At 38.3% G+C, this 20575-nt stretch overlaps 1 protein-coding gene across 5 annotated transcripts in view; it reads right to left on the bottom strand.

Annotated features, from left to right (window-relative positions):
* Window positions 1–20575, bottom strand: part of CDK8 (cyclin dependent kinase 8) — a 126833-nt gene that overhangs the window by 16616 nt on the left and 89642 nt on the right. For 4 of the 5 annotated variants that reach the window (XM_084878786.1, XM_084878785.1, XM_084878784.1 and 1 more), the window contains exons 5-6: window positions 10802–10859; window positions 8193–8324 (exon numbers count right to left, since the gene is read on the bottom strand). In XM_084878786.1, the coding sequence (XP_084734912.1) occupies window positions 8193–8324; window positions 10802–10859 (190 nt within the window). The remainder of the gene's footprint in view (window positions 1–8192; window positions 8325–10801; window positions 10860–20575) is intronic. The other variant, XM_084878787.1, reaches the window with a different exon arrangement.

The following is a 20575-nucleotide window of genomic DNA, read 5'->3' on the forward strand; positions in this document are numbered from 1 at the left end:
TCGTACATCAGGAAGATTATACACCATGACCAAGTAGGATTTATCCCAGGAATGCAAGGATGGCACAATATCTGCAAATCAATAAACGTGATACATCATATAAACAAAATGAAAGATAAAAGTCACAAAGTCATGTCAATTGATGCAGAAAAAGCATTTTACAAAATCCAACACCTTTTCTTGAGAAAAACTCTCAACAAGGTGGGAATAGAAGGATCATACCTCAACATAATAAAAGCTAATATGATAAAACCACAGCTAATATACTCAATGGGCAAAAACTAAAACCATTTCCCTTAAGAACAGGAGCAAGACAGGGATGCCCACTCTCACCACTCCTGTTTGACATAGTACTGGAAGTACTAGCCATTGCAATTAGACAAGAAGAGGATATAAAAGACATCCAAATTGGAAAAGAAGAAGTAAAGCTGTCCTTATTTGCAGATGACATGATATTGTACACAAAAAAAACAAAAGACTCCATCAAAAAATGAATAGACTTAATAAATGAATTTGGCAATGTAGCAGGATACAAAATTAATGCCAAGAAATCTATGACATTTCTATACACCAATAGTGAACTTACACAAAGAGAAACCAAAAAAGCAATTCCATTTACCATCGCACCAAAAAAATTAAGATACCTAGGAATAAACTTAACTTTGGAGGTAAAAGACCAATACGTGTAAAACTACAGGACACTGAAAAGAGATAGAGGAAGACATAAACAGATGGAAGAACATACCATGTTCATGGATTGGTAGAATTAACATCATTAAAATGTACATACTACCCAAAGCAATTTATAGATTCAATGCACTCCCCATTAAAATACCAATGGCATATTTCACAGACCTAGAAAGAACTCTCCAAAAATTCATCTGGAATAAAAAAAGACCCTGAATAGCCACAGCAATCCTGAGAAAGAAGAACAAAGTAGGAGCGATCTCAATACCAGATTTCAAGTTGTATTACAAAGTCACTATTCTCAAAACAGCCTGGTACTAGCACAAGAACAGACATATAGACCATAAAGACCAATGGAATAGAATAGAGAACTCAGATATTGACTCACACCAGTATGCTCAATTAATATTTGACAAAGGAGGCATTAACACATAAAGGAGTCAAGACAGTCTCTTCAATAAATGGTGCTGGGAAAATTGGACAGATACATGCAAAAAATTGAAACTAGACTACAAATTTATACCATACACAAAAATAAACTCAAAATGTATAAAAGACTTAAACATAAGACGGGAAACTATAAAAATACTAGAGGAATCCACAGGCAGCAAAATCTCAGACTATTTCTTCACAGATACTGCTCCTAGGGCAATGGAAACTAAGGAGAAAATAAACAGATGTGACTACATCAAAATAAAAAGCTTTTGCACAGCAAAAGAAACCATCAACATAACAACTACAAAGCTCACTGTATGGAAGAACATATTTGCAAATGTTATCACTGATAAAGGTCTAATCTCCAACATTTACAGGAACTCATTCAACTTAATAAAAGGAAGATAAATGATCCAATAAAAAATGAGAAATGGACCTAAATAGAAACTTTTCGAAATAAGACAGAAGGACGGCCAAGAGACACATGAAAACATGCTCAAAGTCACTAATCATCTGAGTGATGGAAATCAAAATGACAATGAGGTACCATCTCACACCTGTCAGAATGGCCAACATCAACAAATCAACAAACAACAAGTGCTGGAGAGGATGAGGAGAAAAAGGAACCCTCGTGCGTGCGCTGCTGGTGGGAATGCAGACTGATGCAGCCACCGTGGAGAACAATATCGAGTTTCCTCAAAAAACTAAAAATGGAACTCCCATTTGACCCAGTCATCCACTTCTAGGAATATATCCTAAGAAACTAGAAACACCAATCAGAAAGGATATATGCACTCCTATGTTCATAGCAGCACAATTCACCATAGCTAAGATTTGGAAACAGCCTAAATGCCCATCAGCAAATGAGTGGATTAGAAAACTGTTGTACATCTACACAATGGAATACTATGCTGCTATAAAAAAGAAGGAATTCTTACCATTTGCAGCAGCATGGATGGATCTGGAGAGCATTTTGTTAAGTGAAATAAGACAGGCAATGAAAGAAAAATACCACATGATCTCACTCATTTATGGAAAATAAAGAACATTATAATATGATGAACAAAAAGATAGATACCGAAGCAGTAAAGCATCAAACAGACTGTCAAATTATAGCAGGAAGGCTGGGGAGTGTTGGGGAGAGGGGGAAAGAGATCAACCAAAGGACTTGTATGCATGTCCAACCAATGGACACAGACACTGGGGCAGGGGGTGGGATGAGGACATACGATGGGGGGTTGAAGGGAAGAAGGGGAGGGTGGGAGAAGGTCAATGGGGGGAAAAAGGAGATATATGTACTAATATATGTAATACTTTAAACAATAAAAAGTAAAAAAAAAATTAAATATTTTAGTCAATAGGTGTACAAGCTTCTAGCTTAATAAGAGTGTCCATCCTCATTCTCCCTATGTTATTGTATACTTCCCATTTAATAGAATGCTACATAATCAGCACACATTCAGTTATTTGATGACAAAAATCTGAGCTTGAAAATCCATAATTTAGTAAAACTTGACTCATTTACTATTAATAAAGTAAAAATTAATAATCCTCTTTCAGCCTCTCCACAAAGTCAATCAAAGTAAAACCCCAGATGCTCAAAATGATTTTAACTTTGTTAAGGGGGTGCAATGTTTATAACCTATTATTTTCTCTCTTTGATTTAATGATTCAGCTTACAGTTCTGAACAATGGAATAAATGATCACAGCACTAAAATCTGTTTGTAATAGCAAGTGAAAACATAGTAGTTGGATGTTCAGATTTTTCCCCTATGCTCTTTTGCTGTTTCTTATTAGCCTTTACTTTAAATTAATCCACCAAACTCCACTAGTAGACTTAACTCTTCTAAATGATGCCAAAGGTATTTATGTATAAATTCAATCACACAGGTTCATCTACCAACTGTTCACACTACAAGTATTTGACAGGGAAGTCAATCTGCTACGGAAGTCCTTGGTACATAGTTTTCACTGTGGCGTGGGGAACCTGATGATTACTTTACTGGACTCTTAGGCTTCCTGTATAGGTGATGGGAAGAATGGGATTGATAGGAGACTCTAAAATCAAGAAAAATTTCATTTTGTACTCTTTTATTCTATTTTTAAAAACTTACATAAAAAATAGTTTATGTGTAATTTCTCTCTCAAACAAAAAATAAAGATACCAATATAACTTTTTTTGTCCTAATGTTTTGATGCAAGATGGTTCTTGGCCACGTGAGGTGGACACGAGGTGGGGAGCACCAGTGCAGAAGGGCTGTCACTGACCTGAGTTTCAACCCAAGTTAGTAACCTTTGTGATCTCCCTATCTCAGAAGGCAGTCGTTTTTACCTAAAGTCATAGAGCTTTCAGAGATGATGGGGATCTCAGAGATGAGTTTAGGTCATTTTGCCTAAAAACACATACTCTCCAGAGTGACAGAGTTAAGGCTACAAGTCAGGTTGCTAGTCTTTGTTACTTCTATTTAAAGATGACAAAATTATTTTATGCATATATTCATACTGTTTTCTCAACTGGACATCCCTTAAACTACATAATTTGCATTCATTTTGGTTTCTCTGAAGTTTTCAAAAGTTTAAGTTATTCAATAAATTTTAATGTTGATGAAAATAAGAGGGAAAAGCTATGAAGGCATTCTCTTTCCCAAATTACAAAGTCATTTGACTAAAGGAATCTACCTAACTGCTGATAGTTTACTTTATGACAAGGAGTCCTTTCAGTAAAGCTGTTGGGATTGTAGAATTAGTGAATATCAGGCTATACAAACCTTAATGTTCACAGTAAAATATAAATTTACTAAGAGAAAAGAAAAATATAATAATGAGCCAAAGTCACAAGCTTCTGTGATAGCACATTTTTTAAAAATTGTATTTATTGATGGATTTTATGGAGAGAGAGAAAGAGGGAGGGAGGGAGGAGAGATTTGTTGTTCCACTTATTTATGCATCCCATATGTTCCCTGACCTAGGATCAAATCTGAGACCCTGGCATATCAGGATGACGTTCTAACCAACTGAGCTACCTGACTAGGGCCAACAGTGTATTTCTTAATTTATTTAAGTGATTTCAAAGCCTCAAGTTTTCAGTTAATAGCAGCAAACACCAGGTAATCACTTTCTATTTGTATGGTCTATTAGCATGTCTTACCAAATGTAACACTATTTTGAAATATTCATTTTCTAGGTGGAAAAATAGTTATGGATCATATTAGTTTAAATGCTTTTAAGTACATTTATAATGTACTTGTAAAAAAGATAACCAAATGTGTGTTTAGATAATTATATGTAACTCAAAAACAGAACTACCTTCAATAATCTTTACTTTTCCTTCTGACTTTTTAAAATACATGCATTTTACTTTAGAATTATTTTAGATTTATAGAAAACTCACAAAGATAGTTGAGAAATTCCATATCAAGCTGACTTTACCTTCATTTTTTTACAAAATAAAATGTGATCTTAATGCTGGTATGAAGAGTAGTGAACATAAAGACTTTTTGAAAAAAGACTTTTTGAAAAGGATTCATGATTGTTATGTGGAAATGATCACAAGTATTTCTCCTTTTACCTTTTTGAGTATACACTGAAATGGATACAAAGTAATAAAGATACAAACCCACAGGAATGACAAGATTAGGAGGAGATCCCCAGGAACAAGATTCATTCACTTACTCAACAGAGTTCTAAGTTACTACTATGTGCCATAGAGGCTGTAGCCTATAACTGGAGAACAGTTAGGACAGGTCGATCTGTTTTAGTGGATTTTAGGCTATCAAGATAGTAAGATAGAACTCTGATGAGGAAGGGAGGGTGGTTACTTTATACTGTGATCAAGGGAACTCTCTTTGAAGAGGCAGTATTTTGACTAAGGTCTGAATGAAAAGAAGAGACTGGCCATGTGAAGGTCTGATCTAGGCAGACATATATAAAAATATTTCTGGGACATGAAAGGCAGACGTAATCGTACAGGGAAGGATGTAGGCCACAGTATAATTGTTAAGTAGGAAGCAGTATTTTGAAGTACCAAAATCTGGGAGATTTTGTACTTCGAAATACCAACTACAACAAGTCTGTACATATTTGCGAATAGCAATTGGGAATCCAAGTGTGTGTGTGTGTGTGTGTGTGTGTGTGTGTGTGTGTATTTTTTTTTTTAAATTGATTTCAGAGAGGAAGGGAGAGGGAGAAAGAGAGAGAGAGAAACATCTATGATGAGAGAGAATCATGGATCAGCTACCTCCTGTATACCCTCTACTGGGGATTGATCCCACAACCTGGGCATGTGCCCTTTGACTGGAAATGAACCCGGGATCCTTCAATCTGCAGGCCAATGCTCTACCTACTGAACCAAACTGGCTAGGGCGGGAATCCAAGTATATGGAAGGCCACCAATTTATGTGCTGAATTTTTATTGTGTGGGTGGTTGTTGCTCCAACCTCTGTGTTGTTCAAGGGTCAACTGTATTTTTTCTCTCTCTGTTTTTAATAACAATGTGGGATTGTCAACAAGTCCTCCTAGATCTTATCCACTGACTATTCTCACCACCATTTGAATGGTACACGGAGCATGCAGCTAAGGTACAGCATTCAGCATGGAATCCTTTTAAATGATTTTCCTCTAACATCAACTTGCTTCCTTCCCAAACATCACATCTTCCAGCCACACTAATTCCTCCTATCCTCCATTCACACAACACACCTGAAGGTTTCCAAGTGGTTCCTCCTGCCTGGAGTGCCTTTTCCTCTCTACCATCCTGGCAATATCAAACCCACCCTTTGAACAAACTGTACAACAGCACTCAGCTCGTAGTAACAGTTCAATGCCTGCCTCCCCTGAAAGGCTGTAAACTCAGCGTGGAACCTCCGGAGCCTCCACACGGAGCGTGGGATCTGTGATTATTTGATGAGTTAAAAGAAAAAAGTCTTCTAAAATACATTTCATTACACTTTAACTTTACTGGCTGCGGCCTGTGGCTCTCCAAAATGTCAGAATGGTCAGAGGGGAACAGAGGCCTCTCAATGTCGAATGCTCCAGGGCAGAGCAGCCAAGCCTCGTCAACACTGCTGGGCCCTATGTGGTGGCTGTAATTCAGAGGTGTGTCTTCACGAAGGCCAGCATCCTGCCTCACTGTCTCCCTCTACCTCTGCCATCTACCTGGCTTCCCTAGAATTCACAAGACATCACTGCTATAGGACCACAGTGTATCTCCTCTCCGAGACCAGTTCTCACTAATCTCAACAGTATTCTGAAGAGTTGATCCTCCTCCCACCACTCTCTTCCATTGCCCTGGGGCTATCAGGTACATAGATTGGGCCAAAAGCGAGAGAATTCTTGCTTTAAAGAATGTGAATGGCCGCGAAGCAAAGATTTGTGCAAAATAGCATTTAGGGTTTCCTCAGTTAATGGCAATTCTTTGCTGGATCACCCTAAAGTAAATGTACACAAGGTTCCCAAACAACTTTCTGTAATCAGATTCTTAAATATGAAGAGACATTCAAGGGTCAACAGTTTAAGAACAATTGCCACATTGAAAGAAGTGATCAAGACATATAAATAAAATGCCTATAGAAAAAAAAAAAAGGATAATTATTCTAGAAATACAGCAAGTTACAATTAAAAACTGTTATCACTATCTTAACAGATATTTGAGATTTTCTTTTCATAAAACAAGATGTTAAGAGAATTTAATCAGAGGATAAGAGGAGCTCTTGGAATAAAAAAGACAAAGGCAGAAAAAACATAAGAAAAGTGGTATAAAGGCTCAATCAAAGAAGTCTAAAATCTGTCTACACTTAGTTTAGAAGAAAAATAAATAGAGATATAGAAAATGACTTCAGATCGAATGTGTCTACCAAGTAGCCAGCCGATTCACTGTGAAATATCAGGATGAGAAAACCTATTTTGTTTTAAGAAAGACAAAAAACCCAGGCAATATACCAATAAATGAGAAGAAGGTTGGCATGAGACATTTCATTAGCAACACTGATGCTAGAAGATAATGGAAGAGCATCATCAAATTGTGAAGAATTATTTTGCACCTAGACAAATAATTTTGCACTCTGAGAAATTGTCACGTATGATAAAGGCATTTTTCAGAAATACAAGAACTAGAAAATTTACCTCTAAGATACCCTTTTAAAGGCTGTTACTTGAGAATATGCTGTAGTGAAATAAGGAATGAAATAATGAAATCCAGAAAGAAACATACCCAACCCATAGGAATTAAAAAAGGAAAAGCCAGGATGAAACACAATCCAGAATAGAGAGCAAAACACAGAAAACTTCAGGATGTAGTTATCCAAGAAAAGGTAGGTTTAATATCATATACAGAACAAGTTAAGTAACCAGTAAAAACATACAATAAAGGCAAAAAGAGGCAAAGCACATAAACCTGTGGTAAAAGGACTATGGTAGCTAAACACTGAATCTGTTACAATATCTGATTTAAGTTAAACCATGGGAATTATGGCTTGCAAACAGAAATTAAAGGCTGAAATAATAAACAAAGTAGTGATACTAATGATATTACTATTAATATAACTTATAAAATGAGAGGTAGGTGGGGGAAGAAGTATAAAAGCACTAATTTCCTCATGCGTCATTATAGGGAGGTAACCAATACTATAAAAAATTTTAAAGTGAATTAAGATATTCTAGATTACTACTTTTAAAAATATTTTTTCCTTAACTTTAAGGGAATCTTTTAGGGAATCTTTTAGGAACTAATATTTGAAAAAAATAATTGTCTGAAGTTCAATGACTTAGATATTTTACTGTGCTTATTTCCCCTTTCAAGTAAAATTTAAAATACTTTTTAATGAGAATGCATAATATGATCTCATATTATTTAAAATGCTTTTAATATCTATTTATCTACCAGAGACATATGTCTGAAATGATATATCCCTAATGCCAATGATGATATTTCAAGGTAGTATAATTTTAGGTTAGTTTTCTCTTACTTTTATAATTTTCTGTTACTTGATTCAAAAATATATAGAAATATTTATATTTTACAACAATAAAGTCAATTTTAAAACATCACAGAATCTTAATTAGTTCTACTCACCGATAGCTTTGGTATAATGTCTTGCTCCAAGAAGTAATTCTGGAGCTCGGTACCAGAATGTTACAACTACTGGATCCAAATCTGCTAAAGGCTTCAAAGGTGAATTAAATAATCGGGCAAAGCCCATATCAGCTGTAAAAAACAAACAAACAAAAAATCCAAAGAATAATGTTAAGTAAATAGATTTTAAGAAATTTAATTGATTATTCTAATTTTATCACTGTTATTTAGTAAGGTATGAAAATGTGCTGAATTCTGGGAGATAAAAACACAAAACTTAAAAGTAAAATAAGTCTGAAATCTTCATTCTTTGCAAACTACTGTCACTCACTCTTCAACTAGGTTAGAGACATGCTGTGCTGCCAGAGGTCAAGGGTGACCTTACTCCTCTAGACAGATCTCTTTCTGTCTGCCATACCACCATGGGACAGGATTGTTAAGCTGCATTTCCATTCTTTGCATTGGTCATAAGCACTGAGAAATGAAATCGGAGTAAGGCTTTCCATCATTACATCAATACGTCTGTTCACTGGTATAATCAAAAGTTGAATACTATATAGTATGTTAACACCACTATTTCTCCCCATTTATTTGGGTTGAATTTTACTAACTTAAGAGACACAGTATTTTGTTAAGCTGGAAAAGACTTTAAAGTCATATAGTTCAATTAATCACCTTCTTTTCCAAATGACAATACTGAGGGGTTAGGAGAAATTAAGTGATTTGACAAATGCCATCACTCATATCCAAGTTGGAGCTGTGGTGAGATACATTTCATGGTACTTAACATGGTTTAATATGTAGTGTAGTTATTGAGGCATGGCTGTTTTTCCTACTACAGTGTAATCCTATTAAAGGCAAAAATTGCGTCTTTTTCATTTCTCTATTCTTTTTAGTATCAAGTACAGTGTCATTACACATAGCTTTTGGCAAACACATGTTGAATAAAAAATCACTACCATACCACCAATTAAAAAATTTCAAGATTCATCCACCATTTGTTAAGTTTGTTCTAATAAACATTTCTAATGAAGCAGAGCCTAGTCTAATCTAGTTAATTATGGAGGTTTAAAAACACAGACATTTGTCAAAGAATTAAAACCATGAGTCAGCTTACTAAGTACTGGTTTATAGAAGACTGTTTATTTCTTCTCAAAAGTGAATGCTTTTAAACCCTCCTCCCCAAACCTGCCAACATGATATACATTACACAGAAATATACTCCCAAACTAGACTACCTTAGTATATGTTTCCGCCAAATTTTACAGTAAAGAACACATCTGTCACAGCTATTTGGGTCTTTTACATTTTGCATGCTTTGAATTTATATTTTAATTTGGTGCCACCAAACTGGATTGGACAAAATTCTTTAAAAGCACTGGTTAGGACTTAACATCATTTGATGACAGTACTAACAGGGCCTGGTTCTCTAGGGAAATCAATGACTAGGAGTACTTTGAGGTGCATAAATATTATCACTACTAAAAAGTTTGCAAGGTTTATATCATAAAAGAGTATATTTGATTCTAATTAAAAGTGGAAAGTGAGATTTGGGAAATTGACAGAGGAGGGAAGAAGAGTTAGTAACAACACCTATGTTTTTCTTTGTTGGAGAAGTGGTACAAATCAGCTTATAATTCTTATTCATATTAAATCATGCAATCAGAAATTACTATTTCACTTTGTTAAATGGTTCCACAAACCTGCTGCCTTTAAATTCATTCAATTCAGTTACAACATTTCTACCCACACACAAAACAAACTAAATGTGACAAACACAACTTAGAAATGACAATGAAAAACCCCAATTAGGATAAATTAATTTAATTTTATCCTTATAAATTATTAAAAATGGGTAAAGTTTTATTTGGATATATTTTTAAGAAGCTATTAAAAACATGCCGAAGTACAGAATGCTCATTAACTTTTTTTTTTTTTTTTTTTTTTTTTTACCATTAGGCAAAGGCCTGCTACAAGGCAGGCTTGTTAGAACTTAGGGTTCTGTATCTATCTGGCCTCAGTGGTCTTCCTGGTTTGTAATTCCTAATCTAGATGGGGTCAACAGAAGCACATGTTCTGATCTAATCTGGTTCAGGTGAACAGACCTGAGGGTTTCATATGAGTACGCTGCATGCCCTTGGGGCTAAAGGTGAGGCTGCTGGTCTAACACAAATAGAAGCCACTCACCTCTACAGGCTTTTTCTTTTTTCTTTCTTTTTTTTTTGTTAAAGAAGTATTTTCTTTATTTTTCATTTTATTTTAAAATTTTTTTCTTTATTACATATGTGTCCTTATCTCCCCCTCCCCCCCCCCCCCCCCCCGCCTGCACCTGCTTCCTCACTAAAGGCTGTTTTTAATGAAAGTAAAAGTTTTTTAAAAACTTGAATGGCTTATTTTATAATCAGATCACTCAGTCTCTAAAGATTGTTTGACACTTTTAAGAGTGTGAAACACTTCACTTTTAATGTATACTCTTTAAAAATGGCTTCAATCATATGGAGGTACATGAATATAGGCATATTATTAAAGCAAAAAATTAGAAGTGATACAGCTGCCTACAAAAGTCTTAAAAGAGTTCTACACTGTGACTTATCAAAGATATAACATACCAATTTTTACTCTTCCTCGCTCAGGACCTTCACCCATAACTAAAATATTAGCAGGTTTCTGTGGAAACAAAATAGTGTTTTTTTTTCAGTAGACAGTAGTGGTTTCTTTCAAATAGACAATATGCCATTATAACACAAATCCACCTTTTAAAATATCTCATCTACTCAAAAATTAAGATCAAATACAGAAACTCACCAAAAAAACGTTATGTGTACATATGCAAAGCAATATACAATCTTAATGAAGGCCCAAATATGGCAGTGCTTCTCTCCAGGCACACCTAAGGCTTTTTCTGGCCCTTTTATCAGTCTGTTTTCACAACTCTGGATCACCTGACTAAGTTATGATGTTGTGGTTCTTTTCAACTCTTTCAATTATATAAAACACCCTGCAACTTTAAGAAATAAATAGAATTTCAAAGATGATTTAATACTAAATAGCAAATTAACTGTAGGGAAGAAGCTACCTGACACCCTTTTTTAGAAACAGTAGGGTATGTATCTGTTTCAACAAAAAAAGTATAGTGAAGTCAATTATTAAATAAAGTCTTTTCTAAATGAGTTAGTGAAGTAAGAGGAATTTTCCATGACCTGAACAGTACTGAGATTTTTATTTTTAAATAAAAAAGGAAGCTAAAGTTTTAAAGTGAGATTGTACAAGAGTAATATTTTAAACAGTTTTAACTCTCTAAAAATATAAAGTATTAACTGTCATCTAAAATCTATTCTAATGATATGTACTATCTGTAATAATAAAAGTGTAATATCCTTCCGGACAACGAAGCCGGGACTGTGAGGGAAGCCTGGGCCCTGGTGCCTGCTGGCCAGAGAAAAGCCCGGGTCCCGGTGGCTTCTGGCAGCTGAAGGGCAGCCCGGGTCCCGGGTGCCAGAGGGAAGCCAGTGCCGCAGCCGGGGAAGGAAGGCCTACACTTGCACGAATTTCGTGCATTGGGCCTCTAGTACTAACATAAAAGGGTTGGTCCCCTCTTCCAAAAGGAAGACAAGGGATGATAGAAGAAAAGGGAAGGGCACAGAGGCAGAGGGAGGAGAGGGGAAGAAAGAAGCAATCCCTACACTTTACTCATCCTACTATACTAATTCTACCAGTCTGCTAAGTAAACGTGAAACTAGATAAAAATGCCTTTTGATTATTGATCAAAACAACCTTAAAATCAAATTGGAGATTTCTGGTGATAACTAGTTCAAAGTGAAGGCTATTTTTAGTGATAACTAGTTCACAGGCTTCCTTAACCTACTTAGTGATAGCCCCTGTACTATTAAGGATAAAATGTAACTTATAGTATATTATTCTATCAACTACTAAGATCAAAATTATTTTTTATCACCAGCAAAAATAAAAGATACTGAAGTAGTAACACGCATTTCAGAGGTTAGAAATTCCTACATTTTTAAAGGTGTGGAGACTAGTCACCAGAGAGATTAAATGACTTGCCTTAAGTATAAACAACAAGACCTTGGGGGAGCAGCATAATTTACCCCATCTCAAAACAGTCTAGTGCTCCCTTCCCAAATATATATTTCTGAAAGTAAATTTATGTAGCAAATTTTTAAATTAATATATTTTTTTAAATTTTTATTAATTTAATTTAAAATATTAAATTAAAATTGCAGTAACAATGATGTTTTATTCAAGAAAAAGTTCTTAAAACCTGTCATCACCACATACACACACACACACACTCCTGACCACTGAGATAATTGGCTAAGTACCAAAAGGAAGTACAGCACTAACAATATCCTCTGTGAGCTACATGCTTTTGTGCACTGTTAATGGATCAAAACTGGTTTAGTCTCTGCATAGACTCAGAGCTCAGCCTACTGCAAAATGAAACCAGGTCTCTGAGACTTGTACAAAATGTTGAAGGCAGAGGGGAGCTTTCTAGGAGAAATAAGGCAGTATTTCTATTTGGCTGATGGGTAAGGCTTGCTCTCAACTTACAATGGGAACTCAGGGGGGTACTTTCATGTTTGCTAGAACTGTCTTCTAATGGGCAGGACGCCCTAAACATCTCTCAAACACATTCCTTACTTTTTAACCCTATTTTGATTCTCTTCCATCAAGTCCATCTTCCCTAGTGATGCCAAATTATCTTTTTAAAATATAAAGCTGATCATGTCATTCCCTTACTTAAACTCTTCCACAGTAACATAAAAAGTTATTACAAGACTGGAGGCCCGATGCATGAAATTTGTGCATAGGGGAGGGGATTTCCCTCAGGCCAGCCTGCACTCTCTCCAACCTGGGACCCCTCGAAGGATGTCCAACTGCCTGTTTAGGCCCGATCCCGGTAGGCCCGATCCTACAGGCAGTTGAACATCCCTCTCACAATCCAGGACTGCTGGCTCCCAACTGCTCGCCTGCCTGCCTTCCTGATTGCCCCTAACCACTTCTGCCTGCCAGCCTGATCACCCTTAACCACTTCCCTGCCAGCCTGATTGATGCCTAACTGCTCCCCTGTCAGCCTGTTTGCCCCTAAATGCCCTCCCTTCCAGGTCTGGTCTCCCCTAACTGTCCTCCCCTGCAGGCTTGATCACTCATAACTGCCCTCCCTTGCAGGCCTGCTCTTGCCCAATTGCCCTCTCCTGCTGGACATCTTGTGTCCACATGGGGGCAGCCATCTTTGACCACCTGGGAGCAGCCATCTTGTGTGTTGGAGTGATAGTCAATTTGCATATTATTATTTTATTAGATAGGATAGAGGCCTGGTGCATGGGTGGGGACTGGCTAGTTTGCCCTGAAGGGTGTCCCAGATCAGGGTGGGGGTTCCCTTGGGACATGGGGTGGCCTAAGCAAGGGGCCTGTGGTGGTTTGCAGACTGGCCATGCCCCCTGGCAACCCAAGTGGAGGTCCTGGTATCTAGGGTTTATTTATTTTCTATAATTGAAGCTTTGTAGCCATGAGTAGAGGCCAAGGCAGGCCAGGGCTGCAGAAGCTTGGCTTCCTCCATCACTGGGGGCAACTCAAACCTCCTGCTCTCTCCAGCTCCGTGGCTGCCACCATTTTTTTCCCTTTAAATATATTTTATTGAATTTTTACAGAGAGGAAGAGAGAGGGATAGAGAGTCAGAAACATCGATGAGAGAGAATCATCGATCAGCTGCCTCTTGCCACCCCCTACTGGGGATGTGCCTGCAACCAAGGTACATGCCCTTGACCGAAATCGAACCTGGGACCTTTCAGTCTGCAGGCTGACAATCTATCCACTGAGCCAAACCGGTTTCGGCGCGACCGCCACTATTTTTGTTGGGATTTATTTATCTTCTATAATTGAAACTTTGTAGCCTTGAGTGGAGGCCTGGGCCGGCCAGGGTGTGCAGAAAGCTTGGCTTCCTTCACGGCCAGGGAAACTCAAGCCTCTTGCTCACAGCCATCTTGGTTGGGTTAATTTGCAAACTTGCTCCTGATTGGCTGGTGGGCGTGGCTTGGTGTAGCAGAGTGTGGTTAATTTGCATATAACTCTTTTATTGGATAGGATTAGAAGAAAGGGCAGAACACAAAGTGATACATAAACTATTATTATAACTGTTTTTACAAAGTGCTCAGTAGGACTAGAACAAAAACCAGACAGAGGTATGGAAAACCTTTTCAAAAATGTCTTTGAATGCTTTTGCTATGTTTTATTATTATTACTAAAATGTTATTTCAACTTTAATTGGTCTCTCACCAATTGTGAACAAAATCTAAAGTCCTTGAGGGGATGTAAGATACCTGTAAACTCATTCCCACCAATTTCTGCAGCCTTATATTCCACCCTTCACACTGTCGAGCCACATGTATATTTTCAGTGTTCTGTGACTCAACTTTTCACAACTTTATCATTGTTATCCCATTATTTCTGCCCCCAAAGACCTTTCCTTTATACTACTTGGAAAAACCTGATTCTTTTTTTCCTTTTAAAGACATAAATAATACATTAATACATTCTGACTATAATCTATTCAAAATATAAATTCACATAAAGTTAAAAGTTAAAGACCTTTTGCCACCATAACTCCTTCACCACACCCCAAATCCCACTACCTTGTCCAAAGGATACAAGTTAACTGATTTGATGTGATATATTTTTCTACCACTAGAGTCCTCAATCCTTAAATGTTATCTCCAAATCTGACAAAAGCCCAAGTATACATGGGCATCTCTCTCCTATTTCTATTTGGATTAGTTATTCAGCAGCTGAGCCCAGAACTGAAAAGTCCTGGGATGGAAGTTATTGGTCAGCCTGCTACTGGGCAAAGAGGAACAAAATCCCTCTCTTGTTCTTTATTTTATTCTAGACTTACTGGACTGGTCCAGTTCCAAACTTGGATCTGAAAATTGGTGGGGAGTAAACAGTTTCTTTGTCAAGGTCTGGCCTAGTATTAAGGTTTAAGTCCAAAGTTCTAGTTAATGAAAAATTAAGTTACTAGGCAACTCACTGCCTACTGTATGAATGGAAGCAGGTCTTCAAAGCCATATCTACTTCTACTTAAAAGTATCTCTGCCTACAAATGCAAATTAAAACCACAATGAGTTATTACCACACACTGTCAGAATTGCTATCATCAATTCTCCACAAACAAGTGTTAGTGAGAATGTGGAGAAAAGGAAACCCTCGTGCACTGTTGCTGGGAATGCAGACGGTGCAGCTACTATGGAAAACAGTATAGAGTCCACAAAAAAATAAAAACAGAAATGCCTAAGCATTCCACTCTTGGGTATATATCCAAAGAAGTCTAAAACACTAAATCAAAAGAATATATGCTGTCCTATCTTCATTGCAGCATTATTTACAACTAGAGGCCCAGTGCACGAAATTTGTGCATGGGGCAGGGACGAGTGTCCCTCAGCCCAGCCTGCACCCTCTCCAATCTGGGACCCCTTAAGGAATGTCCAACAGCCCATTTAGGCCCAATCCTGCAGGGTAGTTGGATATCCCTCTCACAATCTAGAAATGCTGGCTCCCAACTGCTTGCCTGCTTGCCTTCCTGATTGGACCTAACCACTTCCGCCTGCCAGCCTGATCACCCCCTAACTGCCCTCCCTGCTAGCCTGGTCACTCCTAACTGCCCTCCCCTGAAGGTGTGATCACCCCTAACCGCCCTCCCCTGCAGGCCTAGGTTCCCCCCCTCCCCCAACTGCCCTCTCTTGCAGGCCTGGTCCCTCCCAACTGCCTTCCCCTGCTGGCCATCTTGTGTCCACATGGGGGCAGCCATCTTGTGTGTTGGAGTGATGGTCAATTTGCATACTACACTTTTGTTAGATAGGATAGTCAAGACATGGAAGCAATCTAAGTGCCCATTGATAAATGAGTGAATAAAAATGTTGAGGTACATATGTACAATGAAATATTACTCAATCATTATGAAATCTTACCATTTGCAACAGCATGGATGGGCCTAGAAAGTATTATGCTAAGTAAAATAAGTTAGTCAGAGAAAGACAAATACCATATAATTTCACTTATATATGGAACCTAAAAAACAAAATAAATGAACAAACAAAACTGAAACAGACTCATAGACACATAAAACAGATTCATGGTTGTCAGAGGGGAGTAGAGTTGGGAAACTGGGTGAAAGTGGTTAAGGACTAAGAAGTAATTGGTAATTACAAAACACTCATGGGGCCGAAACCGGTTTGGCTCAATGGACAGAGCGTCTGCTTGCGAACTGAAAGGTCCCGGGTTTGATTCTAGTCAAAGGCATGTACCTTGGTTGCGGGGACATCCTTAGTGGGGGGTGTGCAAGAGGCAGCTAATTGATGATTCTCTCTCATCGATGTTTCTGGCTCTCTATCCCTCTCTCTTCCTCTCTGTAAAAAAAATGAATAAAATAAAATAAGTAAAACACTCATGGGAATATAAAATACAACCTAGGGAATTTAGTCAGTAATCTGTATATATAAAAAAGCCAACCACCAGAAGACAGTAAAGAGCATAACAACCATTGCTATGATGCCCTCTGCTGCTAGCCAACTGGCTGAATTAGGGGGTGGGGCCAGCCAGCCAACTTCCTGCAGCCCCTCCCCCCCGCCAAGCCACATCACAGATTGGCTCCCCGATCCTGATCAGAGGCAAGGCCAGCCAGCCAACTGCCTGTGGCCCCAGCCCTGATGGGCCACTACCACTCCAAACAGCCTGCAGCCTTCCCCCCATCCAGCTCCACTCCTATCAGGAGCAAGGCCAGCCAGCCAACCTCCCATGGCCCCTCCCAACAGGCCTGGCCCTGATCCGCCAGCTGGCCCCACTGCCCACAGCCCCTCCCCACAACCTGCACTGCCCCCAATCACCCCCCCTCCCGCAGCCCCTCTCCACAGCCTACCAGACCCTGATTGGCCCCAAATGGGGCAGGCTAGCTGGCCAACCTCCCACTCTTTCCTTCTTCTGACAGGCCTGGCCCCGATCTGCTAATTGGGGCTGGGCTGGCCGGACCCCACCCATGCACGAATTTGTGCACTGGGCCTCTAGTATTATAATAACTATGTATGGGTCAGGTAAGTACTTTAAATATAGGGGGAAACACTTTGTAAAGTATATGATTGTCTAACCACTATGCTGTACAACTGAAACTACTACAAAATAATATTGAATGTAAACTGTAATTGAAAAGTAAAACTTAAAGTTCTTAAAAAAAAAAAAAAAAAAAAGTACCTCTGCCTTTAAGTGAATTTAAATTAGTGTGGACATACTTTATAGTCATAAAGAGAATGTTTTTAAGTTTTGTTTTAATAATACTGTTTAACAAACAATGGTCTGATCCACTCCACTCCACTCCCCCCCCCCCCCCCCCCCCCCCCCGTCCTGTTATTTTCCATGGCAGCATTCCATATGCTCCTGGGCATGATATTCAGATTAGCAGACAGGTCAACTCTAAATTTCTTTTGTACATGGAACCTAATGGAAATCTCACTAGAAAAAGGGGGGGGAAAAAACCTAAAGATCATAAATAATGGATACTCTTATCAGCATTTGTTTCATTGCTTAATCAGTATTAAGGAAAGCTTCAAAAGACTTGGACAATTTTTGTTTTAGTACTTATTGCCAGAAGCCAATCATTGTTTTAATAATAGAGAGCTGTGGTCAGGGAATTCAGAGGGCTGGTCAACCTTAGTTGCTCGATTCCCAAACTCCTCTCATGATGAAAATCATCTGGTGGAGTTGTTAAACTACAGATTCCTGAATCCCAACTAAGAAGTGCTAAACTAGAATTTTTGAGAACATATAGGTAAAATTGATAATATACAATTTTACCTATATGAGCACTAGTTAAGTATACAATTTTACCTATATGAGCACTTCTTAGTTGGGATTCAGGAATCTGTAGTTTAACAACTCCACCAGGTGATTCTCATCATGAGAGAAGTTTAGGAAACACTGCAAAGGGTCAAAGCTACTACCGTGTTTCCCCGAAAATAAGACATCCTCTGAAAATAAAGCCTAGCGCATGGAAAGATAAGACATCCCCTGAAAATAAGACCTAGCGCAACTTTGGGAGAAAAAATTAATATAAGACACTGTCTTATATTTGGGGAAACAGGGTAGATATTTGTAGTTGAAGAAGCCCCCTGTTAGTCCTAAATTCACTGAATAGCTTTAATTGGAGTTTCCTGCCTAGGGCATATGGGTGTATCCTATAATTTTTATCTTAATAAAAGGGATGGAAAAGCCAGAGTGAGGAGTAGTTCACCCACTAAAGATGGACTACCGCCTGGCTCCCATTTCCCAAATTGAATCTTCTCTAAAGTCTCTTTTTCATTTGTGTTCAGCCTTCTCCAGAATCCGAACCCTGAACCGGAATCCTGAGTCACGTGGGACGTGAAAGGGGCTTCCACACTTAATGACACATTGAAATAATATTCTATTTGCAAAAAAAGCAAATTTCTTTTTTTCTTTATATATCAGTAGGAGAATTTGGTAGCAATTTTTAACTTTACAGCCTAAACTTCCAATTAGTTGGTGATAATATATGAAACAAAGAGTAATAACTGTAATTATGATAAATGGTCTGAGATCTTTCATATGCTACCAAACATAATCATCTTGAAAGAACATTTAGAACCTTTGCTGGTGTTATTTGATGAGGCATTTACTCCATCAAACTATATTTGTTGCTATGAAAATCAGAGGTCCAACATGACTGAAAAGTGTTATAACATCATTGCAACATTTTTAAGTATAGCTATACAAGGCACAGAAATTATTATAGAACACTGTTTATTGCCTGCTGAACAATGAAACATATCAAAATTTTGAAGTATATTTGTTTGAAACTATGATATTCCTTATCTTATTGTTTTATCCCCCCTCAAAAAACGACCATAACTATTGTTATGCTCAAAACAAGCAGAAGCTCATTGATATTTCTTTAAGCAAGGTTTTTGTACTACACACACAACCATTCTTATAGAGGCTTTCTCTTCTCCAGAATTTTACATACTTAGCATACAGCAGGAATAACAAATTGGTTTTATTTAAGAAGCCAACTCTGATTTTAAAAAAGTAAGTACTACAGGGAATTCTTTTCTTGAGAAAGAACAGAAATTGGGCTGATCAGGCCACTACCATCATCACTCAGAGGTATCTGATATAGGTGTAGAAGTAGAAAATGGTGACTCATCTGTTAACTGCAAAAACTCTATTCTAAGGATGAAAATGGGGCCCTCATATGTTCCTTAATGTATTGAGGCAAAATTGGAGATTTTGAATCAATAGGAAAAGTTGATTCTTGAGCTGTCTATGAAAAAAAGACAGCAATCCATAAGTAACCAAGTTAGTGCTTTTATCCAAGATTTGTTTAAAATTAAACTTTCATGCAATTTTTATTAATACTTTTGTTACTTTAAAAACAACACACTAGGAGGATCCAAGATGGCTGCACAGGTAAACACCTAACTGCAGCCTCACACAACAATTTCAATAAAATACAACTAAAATACAAAATGGACATTACCCAGAACTACAGGAAAGTGGACTACTGGAAATTCTACAACGAGAAGGAAAGAGAAAACCAGAAGAAAAATCAGAGCAGCTGTAAAAGCCTAAGGTACACAGACAAGCTGCGCGTGCGGAGAGGACGGAGCCCGAGAGGAGGGGGCGGCTGAGTGTCTGGCTGGCGTTCCCTAGCGGGAAGGAGATAAAAGCTCCGGACTATGCTGAACCCCAGACTCGACAGCGCTGAACCCCAGTTCTGGGCTAAACCCTGGGGACTCAGGCTCATACAGAGGGAGCCTGGGCTACAAGGCGGAAACCCTGGGGAGTGGTGAAAGGAGGTCCCGGAGGCGCGCACATTGCGCATAGAGTACAGACAGTTGCCTGTGCCGCTGGATTGCCCTGGCGGGAGGGAGACAAGGGCTCCAGACTGCTCTGAACTCCATTTCCAACTGAACTGAACTCCAGTTCCTGGCTCTTTGGGGGAGAGCCTAGACTGTTTGGTGGCGGGCGAAACTCGAGGGCGCCTTTCAGAGGTGCTTGCAGCAAGTACCAAAGGACACTGAGGAACACTGAGACTCAGGCGTGGCTGACAGAAGCCAAGGCTGTAGGCTCCACCATGAAACTCCGCCCCATCGAAGCTGAACACAGAGACTTTTAAGGCTACCAACTCAGGGAAGCTGCGAAAATGCTGAGACAAAGAAACAGATCACAAACGAAAGAAATGGAGGACAAAAAGCGACTGGATATAGAGTTCAAAACCACACTTATAAGGTTGCTCAAGAATCTCCTAGAAAAGGCCGATAAACTAAATGAGACCTATGAGGATATGAAAAGGGATCAACTAG

Source organism: Pipistrellus hanaki (genome assembly GCF_964339955.1).
Source record: "Pipistrellus hanaki genome assembly, chromosome: 3".
Taxonomy (NCBI): Eukaryota; Metazoa; Chordata; class Mammalia; order Chiroptera; family Vespertilionidae; genus Pipistrellus; species Pipistrellus hanaki.